This window comes from Amblyomma americanum, chromosome 5 (assembly GCF_052857255.1).
Source record: "Amblyomma americanum isolate KBUSLIRL-KWMA chromosome 5, ASM5285725v1, whole genome shotgun sequence".
NCBI lineage: Eukaryota > Metazoa > Arthropoda > Arachnida > Ixodida > Ixodidae > Amblyomma > Amblyomma americanum.
The window spans coordinates 206,885,070-206,909,559 of NC_135501.1; the positions used below are offsets into that span (position 1 = coordinate 206,885,070).

At 47.2% G+C, this 24,490-nt stretch overlaps 2 protein-coding genes across 3 annotated transcripts; both read right to left on the reverse strand.

The window, feature by feature from the left end:
- Positions 1 to 515: 515 nt before the first annotated feature.
- LOC144135536 (uncharacterized) lies at positions 516 to 3,255 on the reverse strand. Its single transcript, XM_077668179.1, has 3 exons — positions 3,223 to 3,255; positions 2,217 to 2,445; positions 516 to 777 (listed from the first exon to the last, which is right to left on the reverse strand). The coding sequence occupies exons 2-3, from the start codon at positions 2,411 to 2,413 to the stop codon at positions 525 to 527; spliced, it is 450 nt and encodes a 149-aa protein (XP_077524305.1). The 5' UTR covers positions 2,414 to 2,445; positions 3,223 to 3,255; the 3' UTR covers positions 516 to 524.
- Positions 3,256 to 8,213: 4,958 nt separating this feature from the next.
- LOC144135537 (uncharacterized) lies at positions 8,214 to 16,493 on the reverse strand. 2 transcript variants are annotated; one of them, XM_077668180.1, is made up of 4 exons: positions 16,080 to 16,493; positions 13,874 to 13,987; positions 11,991 to 12,073; positions 8,214 to 8,270 (listed from the first exon to the last, which is right to left on the reverse strand). In XM_077668180.1, exons 1-4 carry the CDS (start codon positions 16,305 to 16,307, stop codon positions 8,261 to 8,263), a joined length of 435 nt encoding a protein of 144 aa, XP_077524306.1. In that variant the 5' UTR covers positions 16,308 to 16,493; the 3' UTR covers positions 8,214 to 8,260. The 2 variants fall into 2 exon arrangements, with proteins under 2 accessions (XP_077524306.1, XP_077524307.1); XM_077668181.1 differs by having other exon boundaries at positions 13,874 to 13,984; positions 16,080 to 16,489.
- Positions 16,494 to 24,490: the final 7,997 nt, after the last annotated feature.

The window sequence follows — 24,490 nt, forward strand, 5'->3', positions numbered from 1 at the left end:
GAGCTGTGCCCGCGATCTATTAATGTTGAGCAGAGAATTACTGATTCTGCATATATGGGCATGTAGGCAGAACATAGGCGACAGGGAAGGAGTACTTCCCCTGGGGGGGACCTCTAATGTTATCGAATTGTACTTTCAAGGGTATACGTTAAGCGTTTTCTGTTCGTGAAAGAAAGAAGTGTCAATGTCTGCGAAGCAAATCGTAAAGCGAATCCCTAGGCCGCTTACGGGACCCATTAACGCTATCACGTCATACTCTTAAGGGGAGCTAAAGTGTCCCCTCAAGTTTTTGCATCAGCGGTTGTAGTGCAGAATTGAATATTACGAAGCGCGTGGTATAAATATTCGCTGTTTGCATTAAAGCATTCAAGAATACAGGCTAGCGCTGTGTTTGATTTAAGGGCAATGGGATCTTTTACTCAGCTAACGTGATACAGACGGCGACTGCTGAATTTGTTTTGAGCAAGAGAACACTCCCGAGTTTAAGCGGCGACCATTACGACATGTCTGCACCGTGGACAGCGTTAAGTGGAGCGGAAACTTTCGAAGCTCGCCTGCAGGTCGATCGGTCTGCAGTGGACGTGCATGGCGCTGGCGATCTGCTCGGCGCTGGATCCGGCGGCCATGGCGTAGAGCAGCGCCAGCGTCGTCTCCACGGCGAGCGGCGAGAAGACGACGTTGCTCGAGGTCTCGCTCCGGGACTCGAGCAGGTTCTGCAGCAGCTCGACCGTGAACTGCGCGATGCCCTCGCTGATCGCCGTCTGGTCCACGTCGGACCTGCCACAGCGGGCTCATCAGCGCAAGCGTTTGTACTCTGATTGTGGAGACATTTTAGAATCGTCTGTAGTCATTGCACTGAGCAGTGGGAACTGAAAAAGAATACCTCTTTGAATTGTGCGATGAGCCTGAATGCCGACACAGGCCTATGCTTCCATAACAGCAATTTCAACCTATGAGGAAGAGTTACTGAAACTATACGTTTATAAAGTTGGCGAAACTACATTTGGAAGTATTATTTGCTTCTCTGTAATCTATGCTTAACTGCACGGTGGAAAAATGTTTTGTCAGTAATAATATCTTGCTGCTGCGATGTTCCTTTATTTCTTTTTGTATGCTGTGTTACATAGCTGCCTTGTTCGAAGTACCTGAAGGTACTTGTAATCAGTAAATATTCGGGGTTTCTTCCTTGCACAACTGTAAAGCTCACCCTGTCTACATCGCTTTCTGTGTCTTTGAATGCCAACAGCACTAGGGCTGAAAAGAAATATGAGATTCTTCATTTCTACACTGGTGGTAACCGTTAATTGCTTTTACTGACTTCAGTCAGCCGTTTTGAAATATTCTTCCACTATTTTCAAAATAAGACACTTCCAGCATTATTCGCTATTGTTTCAACTCTTTAAAAATTTGTCTTGACAGCTGAATTATTCAGCCTTTTATGTGTAAATAGGTTTCCCATTTTCCCATATTTTTTTTTTTTTTTGGTGGGGGACTTCAGCAATCTTCCGTGGTGAGTACATGCCATTTTGAATAAGGTTACCAATGAAAACAAGAGCACGGCGACAAGAGATCGGGTCTGCACTTGCTTTCGCCGCCTATTATTAGATCTGTTTAAAACGCCGTTCACTATTAACACGACAGCGTTAGAGCAGACGATCGGAGGAAAAGCCGCGTGCGCGTTGTCACAATAATTAAGGACTGTGGTGGATTGCGTGGAGGGGGGTTGTAGGATGGGGAGCGCGAAAGCTGTCTCTTTTATACGCTCCAAAGGCGTTTTCGATGTTCAGTCTTAAGGTTCACAAGAGAATTAATCTGAACATATGTCCAACATTCGTGGAGAAAAATTTCGAATTTTAGAAAATTGTAAGGTACTGTTGTGGAAATATTGAAGCTACTGGTCTATTCTTTCCGATGTGGGGTAAAATCTATTCTTTTTTTTAGTTTTTCCATCGCTCGCATTGAGCAGTTAAGGCTGCCATAGAACACCAATGGGGAACGCTTTTGAGGATAGCAAAAACGTTAATAGCAAAAAAGTGTAAACCTACTGACGGCAGGTTTGCGGATGTACTGAATGTCATTGTGAAATCTTCCAATATATAAAAAATTTTGGTAATAAACTCTTTCCCTTTCAAAAACGCCTGTCCGGTATTGTTCGGTATGAATATGGACCCAATGCGGTAATCATTAAGGCGAGACAACCGTAATCTTGCTCTCACATTCCGACGACGCCGTACTTGAAGCGGCTCATGCCCGCCATGTAGAGGCGGTAGTTGTCCGAGGACGAGGCGTTCTCGCCGCGTTGCTCGGTGCGGCGACGGATGGGCGTGGTGGAGAAGTCGTCCTCGTCTTCGCCACCGGTCAGGTCCTCTTCGCTGACCTGACCCCGCTGGAGCGACTTGATTCGGCTGAACATGATGACCTTCTCTGGTCTCGAAGCACAGATTCCTGTCATGTATTGAGGAGGTCATCCACTGTACCAACCCTTGAAGGCATGAATTAGGTCTAGCGGTTTGGTGAATATTAAACAAGGACTTCCGACCAACCGACCGACCGACTGCAAACTTAATCGAATATGTATTCTTCAATCACTGCAATGTCAAGAGCGTGCACAAAGTTCGAGTCTCGTTCAGACCAGGGTATCGTGTCGTCAAACACGCGGAAGCTGTCCTGATTACTTAATTTCTATTCGCAGAGTCGCCTTGAGACTAACCATGTTTTCTCTAAAGTTATTGTTGTCAAAAATCGTCAACACGTTTTGCGTAAGAAGGCACGAATTCATACAGTCTGACAACTTCAGGCAGAATGGTTCCGAAATAATACACTAGCATTTGGAATAGCGCGGTTCTTTCCATGGTTTTGCTTGTAGGCGTTTAACGTGCCGAAGCGATTCCGACTACGAGTAACGCCGTATTAAAGGGCTCCGGAAATAATGACCACCTGGGGTTCTTTTTTACCTCTGTACATCGAATTTAGCTATAGATTGGTGTGAGATAAGTAGCGAGCCCGCGTGTCTATATCTACTAACGCGAGGGAAGCACAGGTTGAAAACGGATGTCAGTAACTCATGACAGACCATCGCTAAAAACCGACCATCCACAATCGTGGCTTGCGTGCTAGCGCGCGAAAATCCGGTACTGGAGTCCTCGTATGATAACGACTGAACATAACTATGCAGCGAGAACAAAGAGTAATTGAGCAGGGACAGACGCCAGCTCGACTTACCTGGGGGGTCGCGCCTTGATGCCGATCCTTCGTCTTCGGCTTCTTCAATGCGTAGCGCGTGCCAAGGACATGGTTTTCTAATCTCAATGGTTCTGAACCATCCTCTTTTTTTTTTTGAAGCAATATCTATTGCCTCGGGGCATAGAAGGAGAATGGGGGGGGGGGGGGGGGGGGAGGTGGTGCATAACCCCACGATGGACGACGTCTGAGAATAACTATAGTGACGGTGTGTTCCAGCCAATACTCGAAAAATATTCTTGAAGTATTTGAGGAACTTATGACACTTTTTGAAGTTTTTAATGTGAGCTGATCGTTTCGTTGGCAATCGGATAGGAATATATTTGAGTCTCTATTCAATATATTTTGAATATTCGCACATTCCTGTGGTCTCTACACATATTTCCCTCCTTTCAGCAAGGGAAGCAAATGTTGTGACGTTCTCTTGCACTCAGCTCATTCAGTCTACTCATCGAAATTAGCTACGTCTGCTTGTGATGGGAGTGTTTTTAGCACGCAGAAACGGAAGTTTTTCAACGCGACAACGTTAAAAGCCCCTATCGGAGAAGAAAAGCGGCGTAGTGTGTAGTAAAAATCGCTGATCGGTCGTGGAAGCGTGTTATCAGAATGACGCCATCACGCAGCTTGACGAGGAGGTGTGACGCCACAATGACGTCACTAGACAGGATATGGCGTCACCTAACTTGAAGGGGCGTCACATCCGGTAAAGTAATAAACTGCTTCTAATGATATATAGCATTGCCATTACGTAACGTAAATATGAGTATCTTGAGTTTTTGCGGGCGACAAACTGCATTACTCCCTTAATGTCGCTCATGGCAGCCCCTGCGAAATGTACGGTTATATGCATTTTGTTTCTATTATAAAATTTGACATGTGTGCATTCGCCTACGTGCTGCTGATCACGCGAACAACAACGTAGCGTCGCTTTCTGGATGATCTGCCAGTAATACCACCTGCAGACCTTTTCAAAACTTTCAGGTCCATTGAAGGGAGTTTTGACAGCTAGTTACACGAAACACGCGTTTTTTTTTTTTCGCGCTGTAAAGGAAGGGTGAAAAAAAAGCCATCGAACCATGCGAATGTAAGAGTTTCTTTTTTTTTTTCATTTCGTCCACAAAAACCAGTCTGCGCACATTTTAGTAACTTTCCTGCAACAACTTGTGCGTGAGGTTTGTAGTATGTTGAAAATAAATAACAAAATAAATAAGATAAATCAGCATGGCATTATCAAGGTGATACTTTTGCTCCATACCCCGTTAAGTTATAAATATATAACTAAGGGCAGTTTATGTTCCCTGAATATTTTGTTCGCAAAGGAGGAAACCGGTAATCTTTTTATTTTCGGTTAACGTCATCGCTATTTCTCAAGTGTAGTAGTGTTTTCGGGGCATTCTCGACGACCGGACGGTGCTGCGTATGTGTAGCTTGGTCGACAATCTCAGCTCTTGCACGATTTCGGAGAACTGAAAAAAAAAACAATAAAAAGAGGGGAGTTATAAATCGAGGTACTCCTTGTTTACAAAGTCATCGTTGTCGCCACCACCGCCACAATAATCAGCATCCAAGTTGAGTTTACTGCTACGCAAAGTCCTCTCCCCCTGACCTTCACTAATGTTGCCCATTCATAGCGAAAAACATCGCAAACTAGACGCGTGAGATTCCCCGTCTAGGTTTCGCTTTTTTTTCTCCATGAATGCTATCCAACTAGCCCAAAATTCTGCTTTGCTACACTTCTTTTCCCTTCTTATGAAAAACAGTTTCAAGTTGGCGCCCGTGGTGCCAATTACGTGTGTTTTTGTTCCCTTACCGTTTGCACATTTTTTCCCCTATAATTAGCCAGGATTTTCACATAGGCTATTACTCGTAGGCACATCTATGTTGCACTCGGCACTGAAGCGCATTGCTGGCAGCTGAATCGTTCACAGAATTTTGCAACATTTAACTTTCTTGTCAGTAACGCAAACCGAAAACAAAAACGACAGCATCGGGCCTACTTACTCGATTGGATTCTTTTATATAGTATTTCGTTACAGCAAACCTCAACTTAAAGAGTGTAAGAGTATTTATCTGTTCACCCGCATTTCTGTGCGTAAGTCTGCTGTGTCCATGTGCCCGCCTCGTTTCTTTCTTTTTTTTTACACAGCAAAAATGACCAACGCAAAATCACCTTGTGCGGGCGACGGGGCCTTGAATAATGGCGTCTGAAGCTAGTGGTGTCTGCGAAAATGGTTTTTATTTTATTTTGACGCCATTAAACGCGCGTGTGTGTAGTGGGAGGGATGTATGTTTGTTGAGGAGGCTGCGCCACTCTCTAAACAGAAAAGAGTACAAAGGGATTAGTCTCTACTCCAGCGCACTCCATTTCACAGAATTTAGTGTGTTAGAGGACAGCTTATTCCCTATTTACTCCTGTATAAGCGTATTAGTGTTTAGAGTGTATGAATGGGAAGAGGACTCTCAGGGACCCGTGAAAGTAGAGAATGACCAATTTCGCATATACGGGCATTAACACATTAACGCTGTCGCGTCATATATCCTTAGGGCGGAGCCGAAGCGTCCCCTCCATTTTTTTGTCCGCAGGTTGTTCACCGTTTTCACTAAGCGGTTGTCGAAAAAACAGATATCCGCTGTACGTGTGCAAAGATAAACATGAGAGCTGCGTGTGGAGAGACCTGTTGCTGTTTGCGCAGGCAATTGTATCGTATTGTGGTTAAAACCAATTCTGAGCATGATTAAACTTTCCCAGTGAAAGCAGTTCCATTCTGATGCGCTGCCGAAAATCGGGGTCTTATTATGGGATTATTGCAAAGGAAATGGTAGGAGTGGATGCTGGGATTGTACGGTGTACGCGAGGGTGGCGAATGGGGAAGGGAGACAGGGAGGAAGAAAAGGGAGAAAGGGAGAAAAAGTCTGACATGAAAAGTGCGTTATTTAGGCTTAATTCGCGGAAAATGGAAATAATGGCAGTGTGCTTATGAACGAAATTTTTTCGTTCCCTGAAGGGGGTCTCCAGACACGTACCCTGAGTTTGAATTTCAGCGTGCAATAATCTCCAGTCTCAGCCTTATCAGACAGGTACCCTCATGGCTGCTGTTACCATGAGGTGACACTTAACTTTAAAGGAACTTTAAGGAATGACCCGGCAATTTACATTGCGCCACATATTCTTAAAACGACTGGCTATTAAGGCGAATGTGCGCGCCACAGTATTTCTACAACACTGGTTTCTCGCGTGCCGCATGAAAAACTCTATGGTTGTGCTGTTTATTGATACGAACAACGTACAAAAGCTGGCAAAAGTTTACTGGACAGGTGTGCTTGCGGCCAAATACCTCCTAGTGCGGCCTCGCGACCCATTTGCTTGGCATTGACACCACCGGATGGAGCGTGCATATCATATTTCCTTATGCCTAGAAGTATTGAAGTATTTGGGCAATTTGCTTGCTTCACTTCGCCAAAATAGTATCTTTCTGCACACCCGCGTACCGTATGTATTTGCTAGCGGCTGCATCGTGCGCAGCTGAACGCTGGTATTCAAAAGAAGAAAAAAAACATAAACGGTCTAATTTGGACAAAGTATTGACTGCAGCTCACGAAGAACCAAGATATTCATTCCTGCACATTTCAGGCCCTGTTAGCGGCTGCAGAAGAAATCATTCTGCCTCTGAACTTGCCGTTCCCCCAGAATTTAAGCATTTCGGAGTCGTTTGTAGCATTCTTGTGAAGCAGTTATGGAAATGTAATGGAAATGTCATTTCTCCCAACAGACGTGACACACGACTTGGTCATAACGCCCCTTATGTAATTGACGAATCATAGGCCTTGGTCTCTGCTAGGGAGTTCCGAAGTTCAAAAACAGAGCATTAAAGGAGGAAAATTAAATGACAGCTCGACTTGTGCTGGAAAAATAAAATAGGCTCTTTCCCCAGTTGTCTCAATTTCAAGCCACTTCACTTGAACTTAATCAAATTAATTTAAATGAACTGAAATGTCAGACACAACGAAAAATTTACGCTGAAAATTGCAGATTAATTAAATGAGCTTGACAGCAATACAACTGTATAAAAGCAAATTCCGAATGTATTGAAAATAGTGAATGCTTTCCAGGTGTTACACAGAGCAGGATCGGAACACCGAGATAAACTGAATATCTCTGAACCTTTCTCGGGCATAAAACTTATCGCTGAACTCGTCGACACCAATGACAGGCTCCGGCTGCTACATTTGTCTGTTTGAACATCTATTTCTTATGCGGGAAGTTCCAGTATCGGCTCCTAGTGCTGTCGGGCACCCGCAAGCTTACCCACGTGTACAAGAAGTGCTTGGGATTGGGCTAGTTGGAACATGATCATATGCAACACGTGCGCTGCTTAGGTTGACAAGGACAGAGTTAAAGACAACACGAACGGTTAAGCGCAACAGTTCGTATCGTCTTTAACTCTGTCCTTGTCAAGCTAGGCAGCGCACGTATTGCATATGACGCGTACAAACTTTCCCATCACTTGTTGCTCGGTTTCTATGACGCTAAATGCCCCAGGAACATATGTTACCGTGCTCCTGATTCTTATCCCTTGAGCATTCAATCGGCGAGGACTCCGTTAACTGGCGATAACTCCATTAGAGGCAAGCTCTGGGCACTTCTACTTCGGTGTTTTTCTCTTCTTCTCACAGGGCCCTAACACAGTGTGGAATGCTGGGGAAGTGGGTCTTTGTCCTCCCTCCCCTCCTCCCTGTTACGCAGACCAAACGCATTAACCATGTCGGTCTTTTGTCAAGCTGTCCTTGCGCCATTACAGTCAAGTGATTACAATCTACTGTAGCGATACAAAGCAGCCGCCGCTAATATTTCTCTGAAACTATTACGTCTCTGCAGCACGGAAAACCGGTGTGGTAGACTTGCAGCGCGTATGACAGTCAAGTGGTGGTACAGAGGTAGTGAAAGCAGTTAGGAAGCTTAGCACATGGCTTACCACGGGCGCTGGCTGTAATATTGAGTTTGTTCATAAGGCTTGTTCCTCTAGTGGTGCCTGCAGAGAAGAAATTCAATCAGACGTCCTGCATAAAAAAATTGCATAAAGCAATGCAACTTTACAGAAAATTGCACTAACGGGAGCCCTGCCCTGCCCTGCCTTACAGAGCCGCAATGGTGACCGTCATTCTGAAAGCGTTTTATTTCTTGGTTTATGTGGGTTTAACGTCCCAAAGCGACTCAGGCTATGAGGGATGCCGTAGTGAAGGGCTCCGGAAATATCGACCACCGGGGTTCCTTAACGTGCACTAACATCGCGCAGTACATGGGCCTCTAGGATTTCGCCTGCATCGAATTTTTTTATTTGTAATGGATGATCAGTGGCTTGCTTGTGGGAATTAATCAGAATCAGATACGTTTTATTGTTAGTCCATAGTTTTATACTACATGTTATGTAAAGAAGGAACCCAAGAAAGCACTAAATTGTGTGAGGGGTTCGTCACTTTAACAAAATGAATGCATCAGAAGAGATCCTTCGGTAAGCGAAAATTAGTCACAGAAGGGTGTGCTAAATAGTTTAAAGAATTGAGAAAGAAATAATAAAAATATGTTCTTTGAAATGAGGTGAATACATGTCAAGGGGTAAGAAAGTTGTACAGTTAGTGAGGCAATACAGCGCCTTGCAGATGAGCATAAAAAAGTTCAGTGGACGGATAATACGTCACAGCAAGGGGAATACAAGCAGGTCTTCTCAATTTGTCAAGTTTGTAAATTTCTCCCATCTCCTCCAGGTAGACAATAAAGCGTTCAGTGTGTGGTAATGGTATGAAGGGCTGGCTGGGTGACCTAAAACACAGTTCATCGTTAGTGGCACTTGTGTGAGCTTCTCCTTTTTGTGCTCGTAATAAGCGCGCGCGTCTGCATCAGCTGAGCACTCTGCCATGATTTTCCGCACTGCTTGAACTCAACCACAATTGATGGGGACTGTTTGCTTGACTTAAGCAATCTCATAAGCTGCGCGTGAACACTGCATCCAGCCGGAGACGATGGTTTACATAATAAACTGCCTAAAGATGGTGTGCGCGTTTATTTAATCGTGATGTCACTAGGAAGAAAAACTGGTAATGGCGCAAGAAACGGGGACACAGAAGGCACACAAAAGACAGGACTGACGCCACACGGGGAATAAGGCTCAAAAGAGCACGCTGCCAGAGAAACTCTGTAGAACTTGCCGCCATACGCTTCATCTCTTGAAAACGCCGGATTTCCTTGGCAGTTTCACTTCCTACCACGACGAGGACACGAAGCCAGTCTTGGTACATTCGTACTTGCCTCAAGTACTCAGACCTGAGTATCTTGCAGACGCGCCTGACGTGCCCCCAAGATGGCTGCAGAACACCGAATAATGACTGAACCTCCAAAGGAACTATTTTCCGTTTCAAGCAGTAGGAGACCACTCGAGACTGGCACGTTGAGACGGCAATCAGGTTGAGACACGTAATGGCAGGTTCGGTGCGGAAGCTTCGAAAGAGGAAAGGGCCCATTGTAGTTCCTTTGGAGGTTCAGTCATTATTCGGTGTTCTGCAGCCATCTTGGGGGCACGTCAGGCGCGTCTGCAAGATACTCAAGTCTGAGTACTGGAAGCAAGTACGAATGTACCAAGACTGGCTTCGTGTCCTCGTCGTGGTAGGAAGTGAACCTGCCAAGGAAATCCGGCGTTTTCAAGAGATGAAGCGTATGGCGGCAAGTTCTACAGAGTTTCTCTGGCAGCGTGCTCTTTTGAGCCTTATTCCCCGTGTGGCGTCAGTCCTGTCTTTTGTGTGCCTTCTGTGTCCCCGTTTCTTGCGCCATTACCAGTTTTTCTTTCAACATGAACCAACTCGCCCAAACTAGAGTTTTACATGTCACTAGGGTTTGGACTTTTAGGTTTTTATTTATGAAAATTAGGCAGACGTTTCTGGTTGGTTATTTCAGAATGTAACTTTCGTTTTTTTTCTTCAGCGAATATTATGTTGTTGCTGTTCTTGCCTCAAAAGCGACAACAAAAACATAATATTCGCCGAAGAAAAAAACTAAAGTTACATTTCTAAGTACGAATTTTCTGGGTTTTTTTCGGTGAAATATATGATGTCCCTGTGTGGTCAAAAGTGACTTAGAGCTTATTAATTTTTTTTAACGACAGTTCTTGTAGAAGTAAGCAACACACAGGTGGTCGTAATAAGAGCTATTACTGCAGAATGAAGTCATACACTCGTACAGACAGTAAAAATGCTGCCGAAGTTAAATGATCGGGCCGTGAGACAGAAACGTAAGTGGATGTTTATTTTTAAAAACTAGGTTGTCATGTTCTGGTTGCACTCTGCCTTGAATTATAAAATCGCGCATCGCATGGTCCACGTGCTGATGGTTTGTTCCGGCGAATAGAAGGGACTCTAAAGAATGCGATATGAGTCTCAATTGAAATTGTTCGATAAAACCTCGCAGTTGCCCTTAAAGCAGTAGTGTTTCCACATAGTGGTTAAAAAATACGACTAAAGAAACAGCGGTGAACAACTATGCGTGTTGCCCGCCAGTGCAGTATTTATTGCTCGAGTAACAGTTTGTTCTCCCTCCGTCTTTGTCTCTTAAGCGCGCAGTTGCTTTTTATTTATTTATTTATTTATTTAGAAATATTGCCAATCCCAATCGGGACCATCGCAGTAAGGGCAAAAACAGTATTAGAAAAAAATTGTTTTTAGTTTATTTTCAATGTATCCATTCTTACCTTCTTGGAGCATGCCAGTCTTGCTAACATTGCTACGGCTTCCCTGATAATCGTCAGCTTTCAAAATCCAGCACTAAGAAAGAACATGCAACTCTCGAGCTGGTTATTGATGAGTTTGTGTTGTGGAAGTTGTCAGTGTCCTTACATGTAACGAAAAAACCTTTTTAACCAAGTGACGGCCCTCGGACGGAAATAAGACTTAGCAGATGCACCATCATCGTCAAAGTTCACAATCACGGTACTAATTCCCAAAGATACCGTTGGTCTCCAACGCGTTCCTGGTTCCAGTACTTTCTTAATTTTCCCTTGTGACCTACTTACTATATATTACTAGCAATGAACAGCCAGCTATCCGTGACAATCACGCCATGTATGCTGACCTTTCTCAGTTAAAATCGAATTTCAAAAGCTGAATTCGGTGCACTTTTATCGGTGTTTTTAGGTTTCAACCGAAAATTGCAACCCCTAGATATAAAATAACCATTGTGTGCAACGGAATCAAGCGGCAAAAGTGTTCTCGAGAGGACGAGCTTCCTTGTATGTTCTAATGTGCTATGACGCAACCACACCTTCGCTGATAGTCACATAAATTGCATGCCGCGATTTTCTTCTGCCATCTGCAGCTCGTCAATGTTTCTTCATGATTCCTGTCGCTGAATTCCTCATAGAGCCTGCATATTGAGCTAAAACGCTATGACTGGGCTGAAACTCGAAAGGTAAAAGACTATAACGCCACCTTGCAGAGTTCACAGGAACTTCTCAGCGTTGCTAAAAAAACAAACATGGTAGATAAGTACAGTCTGTGGTGCGTCACCGATACCCGACAGCCCCACTCATAGGTGGCGCCACCATCTCCTAACCGCCCCATAGTGACAGAGCCCGGTTTCGAATATGAGTTTCCCAGCTGGTATGGTCAAGGAGCTCTGGCAGTTCTTGCCAATGACGGCCTCATTGGCGCGGTAAATACGTTGCAATATGAGGCAGAAAAAATGATGCAATGTGGGCAGCACTCACCGCCTCTCGCACTCCAAGCGAACGTATACGCGCCTCCGGTTCCACGGGCTGGTAGTCAGGTCCAGCTCGCACATTCGGACGCGCTTAAAGGAGAGAGAGAGAGAAAGAGAGAGAGAGAGTAAATAAAACACCGTTAGATTTCTGCGCACACGAAAACCTACCTCAGTGTATATACGAACGATGTGTATAGGGCAGCACAGCGCAAAAATGTCTACGATATTTACCTGCAGCTTTATTTGAGTTGAATTATATGCATAGTACATTTTTTACTCATAAGCGCCCCTCCTGTCTTTTGTGTTTCTGCTGTGTTCCGTGCAAGTATGAACCAATTAGCGCAAGCACAAATTTTAATCTAAATATTTCACGGAATTTCTCGTACCCATCGTGTATACTGGCCCAAAACGGACGACTCAGGAGCAGTGTGATTGAAGATTTTATGCTCGTAGTCACTCATACCTCCATGCAGACTTCTCCCTCAACTTCATAAACCTCAACTCCCCTCACCCCCTCCTTTTCCATAGCAGCACATTTTAATGTGGACTAAACATGTTTTCATTCATTCATTCGTTCATGAAACGCGCGTAGAAGCTTCACCAAACAAAAACATTTCTAGCAGCAGGAACTTCAGAAGAGGGGCGCAACTTGAGCAGGGTTTCAGACAGCCTTTATAATAAAACTGGGGGCCAGATTCACAAGGATACCCTCTAATGTGCCCTTGTATGACGTCAACAGGCCGGAAGTGACGCGACCAGGTCCGTCTGTGTGAAACCGTGGTAGGTGGTGTACGGGAAGAGGTCGGGAAGAGCAACCTGTGTCTCTCAAGTCCCACCGTTGCCTTCTGGCAAATGCCTCAACAGATTCGGATGCTATCGCAGAGCCTGCGCATAATGGTGTTATGTGTCCCGGTGTTTCATTTTTTTTACGGGGGGGGGGGGGGGGAGGGGGAGGGGGAATTTTTCTTTGATATGCGTGCACAGATGGATGGACAAAAATTCGCTGAGAGGAAGAGGCGGGTATGTGGACGCTAAAAGCATACCAGCATTGAAAGTTTCTGCTATGGATGCGAAAAAATTTCTGATACGTCTTGTATATCAAAATGGCGACTGGCTGGTTAGCCGTTGCTTCGTTGACTATCGTACAGCACGCTGTACGATAACTCTATTTAGCTGGACTCTATTTGGCCAGCGTCTGCTAGCGCGTCGGGAGCTCAGGCCAGCCACGAACTGTTCTAGTACGTGAACAAGGGCGCGCTTTTCTCGGTTCATTCTTTGCGTCTGTTGTTGTTGGCTGCTGGCGCCTACTACATCATGGAGCTGCCACCTGCTGTGGCGTCAGATATGCACGGACAGCTAGGCAAGTGATGCCAACAGCTGGCTCGAGCATCAAAAGCGGGAATGACGAGTTGTAGCATAGCTGCATGGGCAGCCATGAGGTTCCCTTATCAAGTGACGCAATCTTTTATTCGTGTATTCGTCTCTAAAAAGGAAAAGTCATTCATTAGCATCCAACCAAGGGCAACCATACGGCTACAAAGGGAAGCTATCCAATACAGCTTTCACAGAAACTTTGTAACCGAAATATACGTCATGGTCCAGGGATCAAACCCGGACGAGTACAGTACGTGCCGGTACTTGCATTTGCCTAGTATTATATGCTTCAATATGCTATACATTGTTGAGGTACTGCATATATATATCACTGTGTTTTCTTTTTTTTGCATTATGTTTACGCATTTTACGTCAACCCCCGGTTCGTCTCAGTACTTGCACTTGGGACGAACGCGAGTTGAGTAACTGTGAATAAATATAAGGCAGCCCAATTTAGAGGGAAGCGGGGCATGAATGAAAGCTCAGAGGAAGAAATGAGAACTGTCGTTCGCTTACGGGCCGTGGTCGGGGTGGGCATTTGGTCTTGGGTATTTTCTGCCGCGTCGGCTTGCACACAGACTCGGCTAGCTTCAGCTTCATCTTGAGACGGGAATGCTTGCCTCTCTGCTGCTTCGGAGTAGAGAGGGAAATTCGAAAACAGATGGTAATTACTAAGTGATTACAAAGAGCACTTGACAAAACGTATCGGACGTCACTGCTGATGCGTGACTGGAGCTCAGTCAAGTCGCAATGAAGTGGTATTAATTGATTGATTTATTCATTCATTGATTGATTGATTGATTGATTGATTGATTGATGTCGCCAAAATTTGTTGGGCCAGATTGCCGGGGGTAACCGCGTTTTCGAAATTCTAATAACTGATATGGATATTAATTACGGCTGGCTACACTCGTCTCAATAATTAAAGAGCCTAATAGAAGTAAATGAAAACTTACCGGTTCAATATTAGTTAACCATCCTGCTAGTTAGCCCGTTTTACCTATATTCTGAAGTACTACACCGCTGACAATGCTATGCCGAAAAAAAGTGCTCTTCTAACTCAAAAAGCCTATTCTTAAAAATTGTGTAAAGTCTTAGACGAAACACCCTGTATAGCCGGCCAACTCGTCAGTGGAGATCCTAAGGGAAAGTATTGCAGCGTTGTATCATGTGGGGTGCACTGACAACTTCAATCGGCATCGAAAGTGCCCGTTTGACGGCAGTATTACAATTCGTGGGAATTCTGACCACGGCATTACTTGTCAAGCCAAAATCAATTTCGTCTTCCGCTTTGTTTGTGGTATTGATTTACACGAGCTTGTTTTCTAATAGATCATCATCATCAGCCTGAGTACATACACTGTGGGCCAGACGTCTCTCCAATGTCTCTCCAATTAGCCCCGTTTTGGCCGGCTTTCTGCCGCCCTCTGCTACTCTTGCCCTCTTTCGGAATACAATCCCTTACCCTTAACGACCGCCGCCGCGGTGGCCCTGTGGTTATAGCACTCGGCTGCTGACCCGAAAGACTCGGGTTCGATCCCGGCCACGACGATTTTTCTTTCCATAGCTCGCAGTGTTGTTCTCAATTCAAGTGGAACCCGCTTCGTTACCATCCATGTTTCTTCCCCATAGGAGAGTGCCGATAAAGCACAGATACAGCGCCGGTGAGATATATACATTTCCCTTGAGAGATACTGGTCATGATCTGAGAGTTTCTGCCAAAATGCGCTCTACCCCATTCTTATCCTCCTAATTATTTCACTCTCGTAGTCAGGCTGTTCAGTCACTGCCCGCCCTACGTAAGTGCATTCCGTCATCACTGCCAGCGCTTTGCTGCCTACAGTAAACTCCTCTTCCGTTCCGAGACTGTTGAATACGATCTCATCCGCCCATATTACTCCCTAGCGCCCTTGCTACGCTTCCCTTCTCTTGGAATCATCTGCGTTACCTCAGTGGACCACCGGTTACATTGCATTCGCATTACATGGCGTGCCCTGCCCATTTCTTCCTCTAAATTTCGAATAGGATGTCATTAACTCACGCTAGTTCCCTGGCAAATTTGTCCGTCTTCCTGTCTATTAATGTTACACCTACCATTTTCCTTTTCATAGCTCGCTGCTCTGTTCTCAACTTTTTACTCCAGTACTGTTCTATTTCTGTCTGTAAACGTTACCATTATCAAATGCGCCCTATTTAACCGCTTTTTCCAAAAACCACAAGCGCCTTAATCGTCCTCGATCCTCAGAGATGACTCTGGCTTCATACATAAAATGAAGAATTTATACGTCATGCAAAATAATAAACGTAGTAAAAATTCAGGGGGGCACTTTGTTCACCCAAAGTGCGGTGAGGCGAAAGCCTTTAGCCCGGTGTTGCTGCTTGTGTGACTGATGCGTGGTGAAGATGTTGATTAATTACACATTTGTTTGTGAATCTTAAATGTTGGAGACACTGGAGGGCGTTCGGAAGGCATCCGTCTGATTCGACGCCTTTCCGCAAACACTCTCCAGTGTCCTTACGCTTGACAAGGAGAACTAGCGTATACAAGTTAGCACGCTCAGCTGCGGAACGGAAGGATTGTGGCTCTAATTCCGGTGTGCACAAGGATTTTTTTCTTATCAAATTGACGTCATTTGATTGACAGCTATAGTGTTACAAATTTCGCGGACGGACGGACGGACAACGATGAGCCATAAATAAACAGAGCAATAAGCACACCCACCATATAGCGCACCCTCTTAATAGCGGCGACGTGGTAGAGGTACTTGTAGATCCTAGAAGCCACGTACACAGCTTGCTGCGCTATCTTCCTGTAGCGGGCGAACTGCGAGCGAGGAACCTCGATCCATCGCGCCTTCGAAGCCAAGGCTCGCTCATTCGACAGCGCAGCCACGCACCAAGCAGCGCCCAGGGCGAAAGCAATCCAGAGGAGCCACACGCGTGCATCCATGCGGCGGCGCTTACTTCGAGTGACTCTCCCAAGAGGCTCCTCGAAGAACGCCTTATTGTGACGTAGCGATTACCGTGAAGCTTGTGCCCAGCGCCACCGAACGCCGACAAGTTCGTGCAACGCTCATAATAGAGAACCGTTCCATTCGAAGCCGCGCATGCGGTCTGCGCTTCTCTAAAAAACGCTTCGTCCACTCCGCCTCGGAGCTGTTTGCGTCGTCACTCTATACAGCGGAAAGGCGTGACGTCCGGGTCACGTGATGCGCAAGCCGCGTTTTCCCCAGAAACGCGCTTAAGCCTCTTCCTTGTAGCGCAGTACACAACCTGAAGTCCCGGCAGGAACTCGTGACGTTAGCGTCACATGATTAACCTTCCGCGTTTCTTTAGCGAACGTTATGGCTTGAAAAAAGTTAGTTCTTCCTTCCCCTCCTTGGCCCTTTGCCTCGGAGTCCCTCGTCGCCGCGTCACACCGGAAAAGAGTGACGTTCGAATAGCGTGATGCACAAAGCTCGATGCTGTCGTAGAGACCTAATGTTTCACTTGTGTTAACATGAGACGGAACAAATTGGACGGCGCCATCCCAAAAGCAGATCTGAAAAATGATGAATGTAGCGCCCGCAGGGCTTTGATCAAGTGTGGCCAGACACATTTAAAGAATGGAGATCGGCATTGATTTATCTAGACACTCGCGTGCATGATTGAAACGCGCATGAGAGACGAGGATTGCGGTGGTCCGTTGTCACTTTTTTTCATCCCACGCTGCTTCTTTTTCATCACTTTAACGAGCGCCTGTTCCATGCGATCTGGCAGCAGCTCCAAAGGGTCTCACACATAGCAGCCACCACCAGGAGCTATTTGAATAAGACAAGCAGTCGACTTCCAGAAAGAATGAATCAAGAACCAAAGATCGTTTCAGGCAACGTGTAGTTTCAGCCGCGACGGAAATGGTTCCCGTACCAATTAATTCTGCAGCTGCTTGCGCCTACGTTCTTGTTTATGGCGTCTTCCATCAGATGTTCAGAGATCGAATATTGATCCAAGCTTCTATTGAGCTCTCGCTTTCACAGCGCACACGGGCATTAAGTAACATAAGGCTCCTTTCTCGTTGCGTATACCTCGACTCCAAACCACCATTCATGCCTGTCCTGTTTCCAACGTCTTCTTGTGCGAGTTTTTTTTTTTAATCAGCTTTTGATAGTTAGAGGTCCAATGTTCTTGCACGGTTTTCAAAGAGCAGAGAATCTGTGAATAGCAGGGTGGACTCGAAAGACGCCGCATCCATCCGTTGCTTCAGCGAGCGAAGGACTTCGGCCCGAGAAGTTGTCAGCTCAGTCTGAGAGTTAAATTTGTGACCTGGAGGTGCTTCGAACGGTATTATATTATAGATGCAGCGAGAAAAAACAACGAGTCACACACGCGCAGTATCAAAAACAAGGACCACATCTTCTTCTGAATAGGGTAGTAGCGAGAAAGACCTCTCAAACGAAGAACGCTCTCTGCACACGTCACCCGCCTGCGGCAGGCATTATTTAGTGCGTCCTAAAGCAAACGCCACAAACAACGCTACCTCTGGATGCGATGCGAACGTTATGAAGCGATTCGACGGTATGTGAGAAAATAATAAAAACCAGTTGAGTCTCTTCAGAGGTTCTACCAGTAAAAAAAAAAAAAAAAAACTTTCCAGCTGTGAGGTCTCGCATCGACAGTTTGCTCCTTATTTTGTATAAATCGAGTTGACACCTATATCTGCTTGGTCATACGAGACTGCTATATGTTCTAAATAAAATAAATAAATAAGTATATAATAGGCAAGAGCTAGGAGCAAGGTGGGCCTCAAAGTAAACGTGTGAGAGGGAAAAACACTTGGTTCTTACTCAAGAACCAAGTTCATTTTTCTAATGGATTGCACTTGAAAAAGCAAAACAGGAATCCCGATTCTACAAGAAAACTACAGGGGCGAAATATAAACTACGGATCGATGGTTGCTAGATTGCAGATTTATTAATGAACATCATAATGTGTCAGAGTAACCTTGGACCATGAGACAGGCCGCATTGCAGAGCTCCAGATTAATTTTGTCCTCCTGGGGGTTTTTAGTGCACCTGGATGTCACCGTTTGTTTTATATTTATTCGACACTTGCGTAACTCTAGTCAAATGCATGGTGCCTAGCCAAAAAATGATTGCGGAGGGCGCTTCGCTGGATGCGCACCGATCAGGGCAGTTCAGTACGACATGGTATACAATAGCAAAAAAATTCATCTTTTACTCCTTTAGTAATCGCAATGCCGCAATGAAGCTTATTGCTTAATACCTTTAGCCGTGCGGTGACGAGTGATGGAATGCCTATCCCTTGTGAGTTTGCATTGGTCGAAAAAAAATCGCCATAAACTGCGATGTAATTTAATGAACAGCACTGTGAAGCAAGGAGACGGTGTAAAATATTCAGTACTTGCATTTACGCACGTACTAAAATGGAACTTAAGCGCGTATATAACCCTGCGCGAAAGCGCGTAGACAAGCTGTTCATAACTTTTGTAAGGGGGCAGTCTCCAGTCAAGCCGCCCAATTACTAAGAAGATACCCCTCAAGCAGAGAGGTCTCCCTCATATGGGTTCCTGCTTATGAGGGCATTCCGGGGAATGAGGCTGCTCACAGCCTCGCTCGAGAATTATTCGTCCGAGTTGCTCTGGAAGTGCCCCTGAGTGGGAATAAAGACCCTCTCATAACGTATAAAGATATAACCGAAACACCTAGACTGGATAGTAGGACACTCACACTTCCAGATAGGTCACTCGCGCCAAAGGAGTGTAGGGCCTGGAGGAGGCTTCAGGTCAACATATTCTTTCCGTGCTCTATACTACACGATGAAGACACTGGGGAGCCTGAGCTCTGCAGTTGCTGCCACAGAATGACTTCGCAAAATCACTTAATTTGGGAGTGTCAGGATTCTCCTGGGGCTAAATCACAAAGCATCCCAGTCCTTCCCACCTGGGAAGAGCTGATCCGGAGCCACGACCCGGATCAGCAAAGACTCATCATCCATCAGGCGGAGACAGCTTACTACAAGACTCTCTCCGCGGTCTCCGGTGCTGAGAGCCGGCTGGGAGGCATCCCCTCCTATTTGCTGCGACCCGACCGTGAGGCCCCATGATGACGGAAATAAAGTTCATTCATTCATTCATTCATTCATTCATTCATTCATGCAGCTGGGATAGCGAGGACCTCTCTTGATTTATCCTTCCTACATACCGGCATGCCTCGGGCGTCCTTGGTGGTTGAAGTGCAGGGCCACCAGATTCCCCTCTAGTTAATAGTGTTGCATTTGGGTTGCAAGCCCCAAGGGTAGCGTTGGCCTGGCGGCCTGGGGCAAAGCTGGAAACATCCGAAGGTCCCGGCAAAGGATGAGTCGACTGGCAACAGAACAACTTGTTTATTCTGGCATCTCAAAAGAGCAGCCGGTCAGGGCGACCACGTTACTCGAAGGGCGAAATCGAAGTCTCCCTCGGCGTCCGGGGCAGCGGCGTTTTATACGCTCGGAGTCGAGGGCAAGAGGGAACGGCTTGGGAAGAGTCATCCGATACGGCGACGCTTGAACATGTCCAGACGTGACGGGCGCGTCCGCCAGGCCGGCGCCGGTCAGACCTCCTCGCCTCCCAGTTGGGGAGCTCCTCTCCCCGGCTGCCGCGCTTTGACAAGCGTGGGCAAAACATGCACACACACACACACACGCACGCACGACGACACGTGGCATTGAAACCTGCCTGGACGCGCTTGGCGGGAGGCGTTGCGGCCGCGATGAACGAAGCCGCGGCGTCCGTTGCATCCGCGCCGGCTATACCGCGCGTTGTAGGCGAGACGTAACAGACCGCCCCGCCGGGAGAAGGAGATCCCGATGGTCAGGGGACTGCATCCGCTGTCCAGAGGGATGTCGCTCGATGATGCTCGTAATCGAAACCGATCGTCCCTCGACGTTGCTTGAGCGCAGCGCACAGAGAAGGCCCCGTTCTCAGGTTCAGGATCACACAGGGCACTGCAAAGTCACTTCAGGAGAGTTGCCATTTTTGTGCTCGTTCCCAGCAAGCGTTAGAACTACGCCGAAACGCAACCGCTCAGTCAGCAAGCACGAGACAACCCTCACTAAGCTCTGCCAGGCTCTTTCCCCTTTTATACTACTGCCTAGTTCCTTACAGTAGTCAAGCAGCACTCAGAACGCGTCCACAAATTGGAAAATTGCACTAGAAAGCACATAATCACTTTGAAACACTAAACAAAAGCAATATGTTAAAAATCCTGCCTCAGGAAGAAAACATCAGTAACCAACAACTTTGAGGCGGATTCCTACGTTAGGGGCTTCGACTTAAGCCATCGGCGTTACCGTTGAGACTCCCCTTTTTGTAACGCACCTCAAAGGAATATTGTTGCAAAGCGAGGCTCCAGCGCAGGAGGCGGCCATTTTTGGGAGATATGGTCTGCAGCCATTGGAGAGGGCAATGATCCGTCTCAATGATAAACCTCGAGCTGGCTAGGTAGCATGACAATTTCTGAACGGCCCACACGAGACACGCACACTCTTTCTCGGTGGCGCTGTACGCCTGCTCACGACAGGTCAGCTTACGACTAGCATACAGGACGGGGTGTTCCACTTCTCCATTGTCCCTTTGGCACAGTACAACGCCCATGCCTCGCTCACTAGCATCGCACTGAACAACGAACCCTTTTGTGTAGTCTGGCGATCGTAGCACAGGCTGGCTTGTTAGGGCGCTCTTTAGGGCGCTAAAAGCTCTTTCCTTTGTCTCGCTCCAGACGACTGTTTGGGGCTCTGTTTTTCTTAGAGCATCCGTCAGGGGAGCCGCGATATCGGAGTACCTGGGGATGTACCTCTGATAGTAGCCGGCGACACCTAAGAACGACCGAATATCGGTCTTCGTGCGCGGTTGCGGGAAGTCTCGCACAGCGGCCACCTTTATTTCAGAGGGGCGGCGACGACCCTGTCCAATCACGTGACCGAGGTATACAACCTCGGCCTGTGCTAATTGGCACTTGGGAGCTTTGACTGTCAAGCCCGCTTCGCGCAGGCGGGTTAGCACTGCCCGCAAGTGTGCCATATGCTCAGACCAGGATGCGGAGAATATCGCTACGTCGTCTAAATACGGTAAAGCGAATTCTTCCTGTCCTCGCAACACTTTGTCCATGAGGCTTGAAAAGCAGTATGGCGCGTTCTTCAAACCAAAACTCAAAACTTTAGGACGGAATGTTCCCATTGGTGAAATGAACGCCGCATACCTACTAGCCTCTTCTGTAAGTGGAACCTGCCAATAACCCCTGACAAGATCTAGGGTGGAAATAAACTGAGCGCTACTAACTTTCTCAAGGCGCTCCTCGATGTTAGGGATCGGATAAATTTGATCCTTAGTAATGGAATTAAGCCTGCGGTAGTCGACGCAAGGACGAGGTTCCTTGCCCGGTACCTCAACTAAAATCAAAGGGGAGGTATAATCACTCTCACCCGCCTCAATAACACCGAGCTGTAGCATTTTCTTTACCTCAGCCTCCATAATAACGCGCTGGCGGGGTGACACCCGGTACGCCTTGGATCGTACTGGCTCTGGGGAGGTAAGTTCTATATCATGAGTAAGGACAGAAGTCCTACCAGGCCTCTCAGAGAACTGACCTTGAAACTCTTGTAAGAGTTGGTGTAGTTCGGTTTTCTGCTCAGGCGACAGCGGTGCTTTACTGAGTAAGTCACTAATGACCTGATCAGTGCCTTCCCTGTTCGTCACTGAGCTTAGTCCCGGAAGCTCGACAGGAAGCTCTTCTAACTTTCCCTTGTCGGGCATTTCCTCTCCAGTACCTGGTGCCTTCAACGCTACAGGCTCAATTTTATCCAGTTCTGACGTGCTCGGAATATCAGCTTGCTGCGCCTCCGACCCTTTTTCATTGTTCGACAACGTCGGCCCCGCAACCACCGCCTTTGCAGCGAGCTCCCGAACTCTCGGTCTGGTTAAGGCCTGAACGCTAGCCTCACCAAACAAAAGCCCCTTCTCGCGCAGGAGGTGATCGGACCTGTTCGAAAATAGGTACGGGTACTGGGGGGGCAGCCTAGATGACACTACGGCCTCCGTCTCAAGTGCTCCGAAAGGTCCTTCAATAAGCACTTTTGCTACGGGCAGACACACGCTATGAGCTTCCAAGGCTTGCTTGATCCATGCGCACTCGCCCGTGAACATATCGGGTTCTACGTAAGAGGGGTGAACTACATCCATTGTAGCTGCAGAATCACGAAGCACTCGGCACTCTTTCCCGTTCACGAGGAAGTCTCGCATGTAAGGCTCGAGAAGCTTCATGTTCTCGTCAGTGCTACATAATGACAAACACACGACTTCTCTTTTTGTTTCTGGACACTGCGCCGAAAAGTGACCCGGCTTCTGGCACGTATAACACACGCGCGCTTGCCTCCTCTCGAACCGCTTTCTGCGTTCGGCTTCGGCTGCCGCCGTCTCCTTACGTTCGGTCGGACTGCTTTCACTCGCATCCGCACTACGCGTGTCCCCCCATGCTCTCATGGGTGTGAACTTCGGCCTCTCAGACTTGGAGCCAAATTCACCCTTTTGACCGTCCTTAGCTCCGCGAGCCCGACGCGTCACAAACTCCTCGGCTAGCTCGGCGGCTTTAGCCACTGTACTAACGTCTGGCCTATCCAAGACCCAGTACCGCACGTTCTCAGGTAACCGACTATAAAACTGTTCCAGCCCGAAACATTGCAGAATTTTCTCGTGGTCACCAAACGCTTTCTCTTCTTTGAGCCACTCCTGCATGTTTGACATAAGCCTGTAGGCAAACTCTGTATATGACTCATTTCTGCCTTTTTCATTTTCCCGAAACTTCCGACGGAACGCCTCCGCTGACAGCCTGTACTTTTTTAGCAGACTCGATTTCACTTGGTCGAAATCCTCTGCCTCCTCTCTCTTCAAGCGAGCGACTACGTCGGCCGCCTCGCCGGGTAACAAAGTGAGCAAGCGCTGTGGCCACGTTTCCCGAGAGAACCCCTGCTTCTCGCACGTTCGCTCAAAGTTAACCAGGAACAAACCAATGTCCTCTCCAAGCTTAAACGGCCGCATCAGGTCAGTCATTTTGAACGATACCCGTTCTCCTGCACCGTGTGCCTGACTTCCATTACGAGCGCGTTCCATCTCTACCTCGAGACGCTTCATTTCCAAAGCGTGTTGACGGTCGCGCTCTTCTTTCTCTTTATCTTTTTGCTCTTTACGTTCGCGCTCCTCTTTCTCTTTTTGTTCTTTACGTTCGCGCTCGTTTTTCTCTTTTTCTTTTTGTTCCCTCTCCTCAATCGTCTCAAGGCATTCCGACAGCTCGTCATCCTCAGCCTCCAACTCAAGAATAGCCCTTAGCAGTTCTGGTTTTCTGAGTTTGTCTGAGACATCCAGACCCAACTCTCTTGCAAGCTCCAGCAATTTCGGTTTGCGCAACGACTTCAAATCCATGGCTGCTCCGAATGCTGCTTTCTCTACTGCCTACTATTGTCTTGCCGCAAACTAACCCGGCAGCAACGACAACACAATTACCAGCTCTGTTTCTGACACTAACAAAAGCCTGGCAAAACTCAGAAGAAGAAAGTCCCGCACTCACCAAACCTCGCAGCCACGAATTCAGCGCAGTCGTTCCGCTGCAGGCAACCAGTCATCACACAGGGCTCGTTGCCCTGCTCCCGGATGGTCGTTGTGCTGCTCAGCATACAGTTGACCGCATATCTTCGCTGCTGGCCTCCGTTGTCGGGATCCCACCGCTGGCAACCAGTTGTTGCAAATGGGTTGCAAGCCCCAAGGGTAGCGTTGGCCTGGCGGCCTGGGGCAAAGCTGGAAACATTCGAAGGTCCCGGCAAAGGATAAGTCGACTGGCAACAGAACAACTTGTTTATTCTGGCATCTCAAAAGAGCAGCCGGTCAGGGCGACCACGTTACTCGAAGGGCGAAATCGAAGTCTCCCTCGGCGTCCGGGGCAGCGGCGTTTTATACGCTCGGAGTCGAGGGCAAGAGGGAACGGCTTGGGAAGAGTCATCCGATACGGCGACGCTTGAACATGTCCAGACGTGACGGGCGCGTCCGCCAGGCCGGCGCCGGTCAGACCTCCTCGCCTCCCAGTTGGGGAGCTCCTCTCCCCGGCTGCC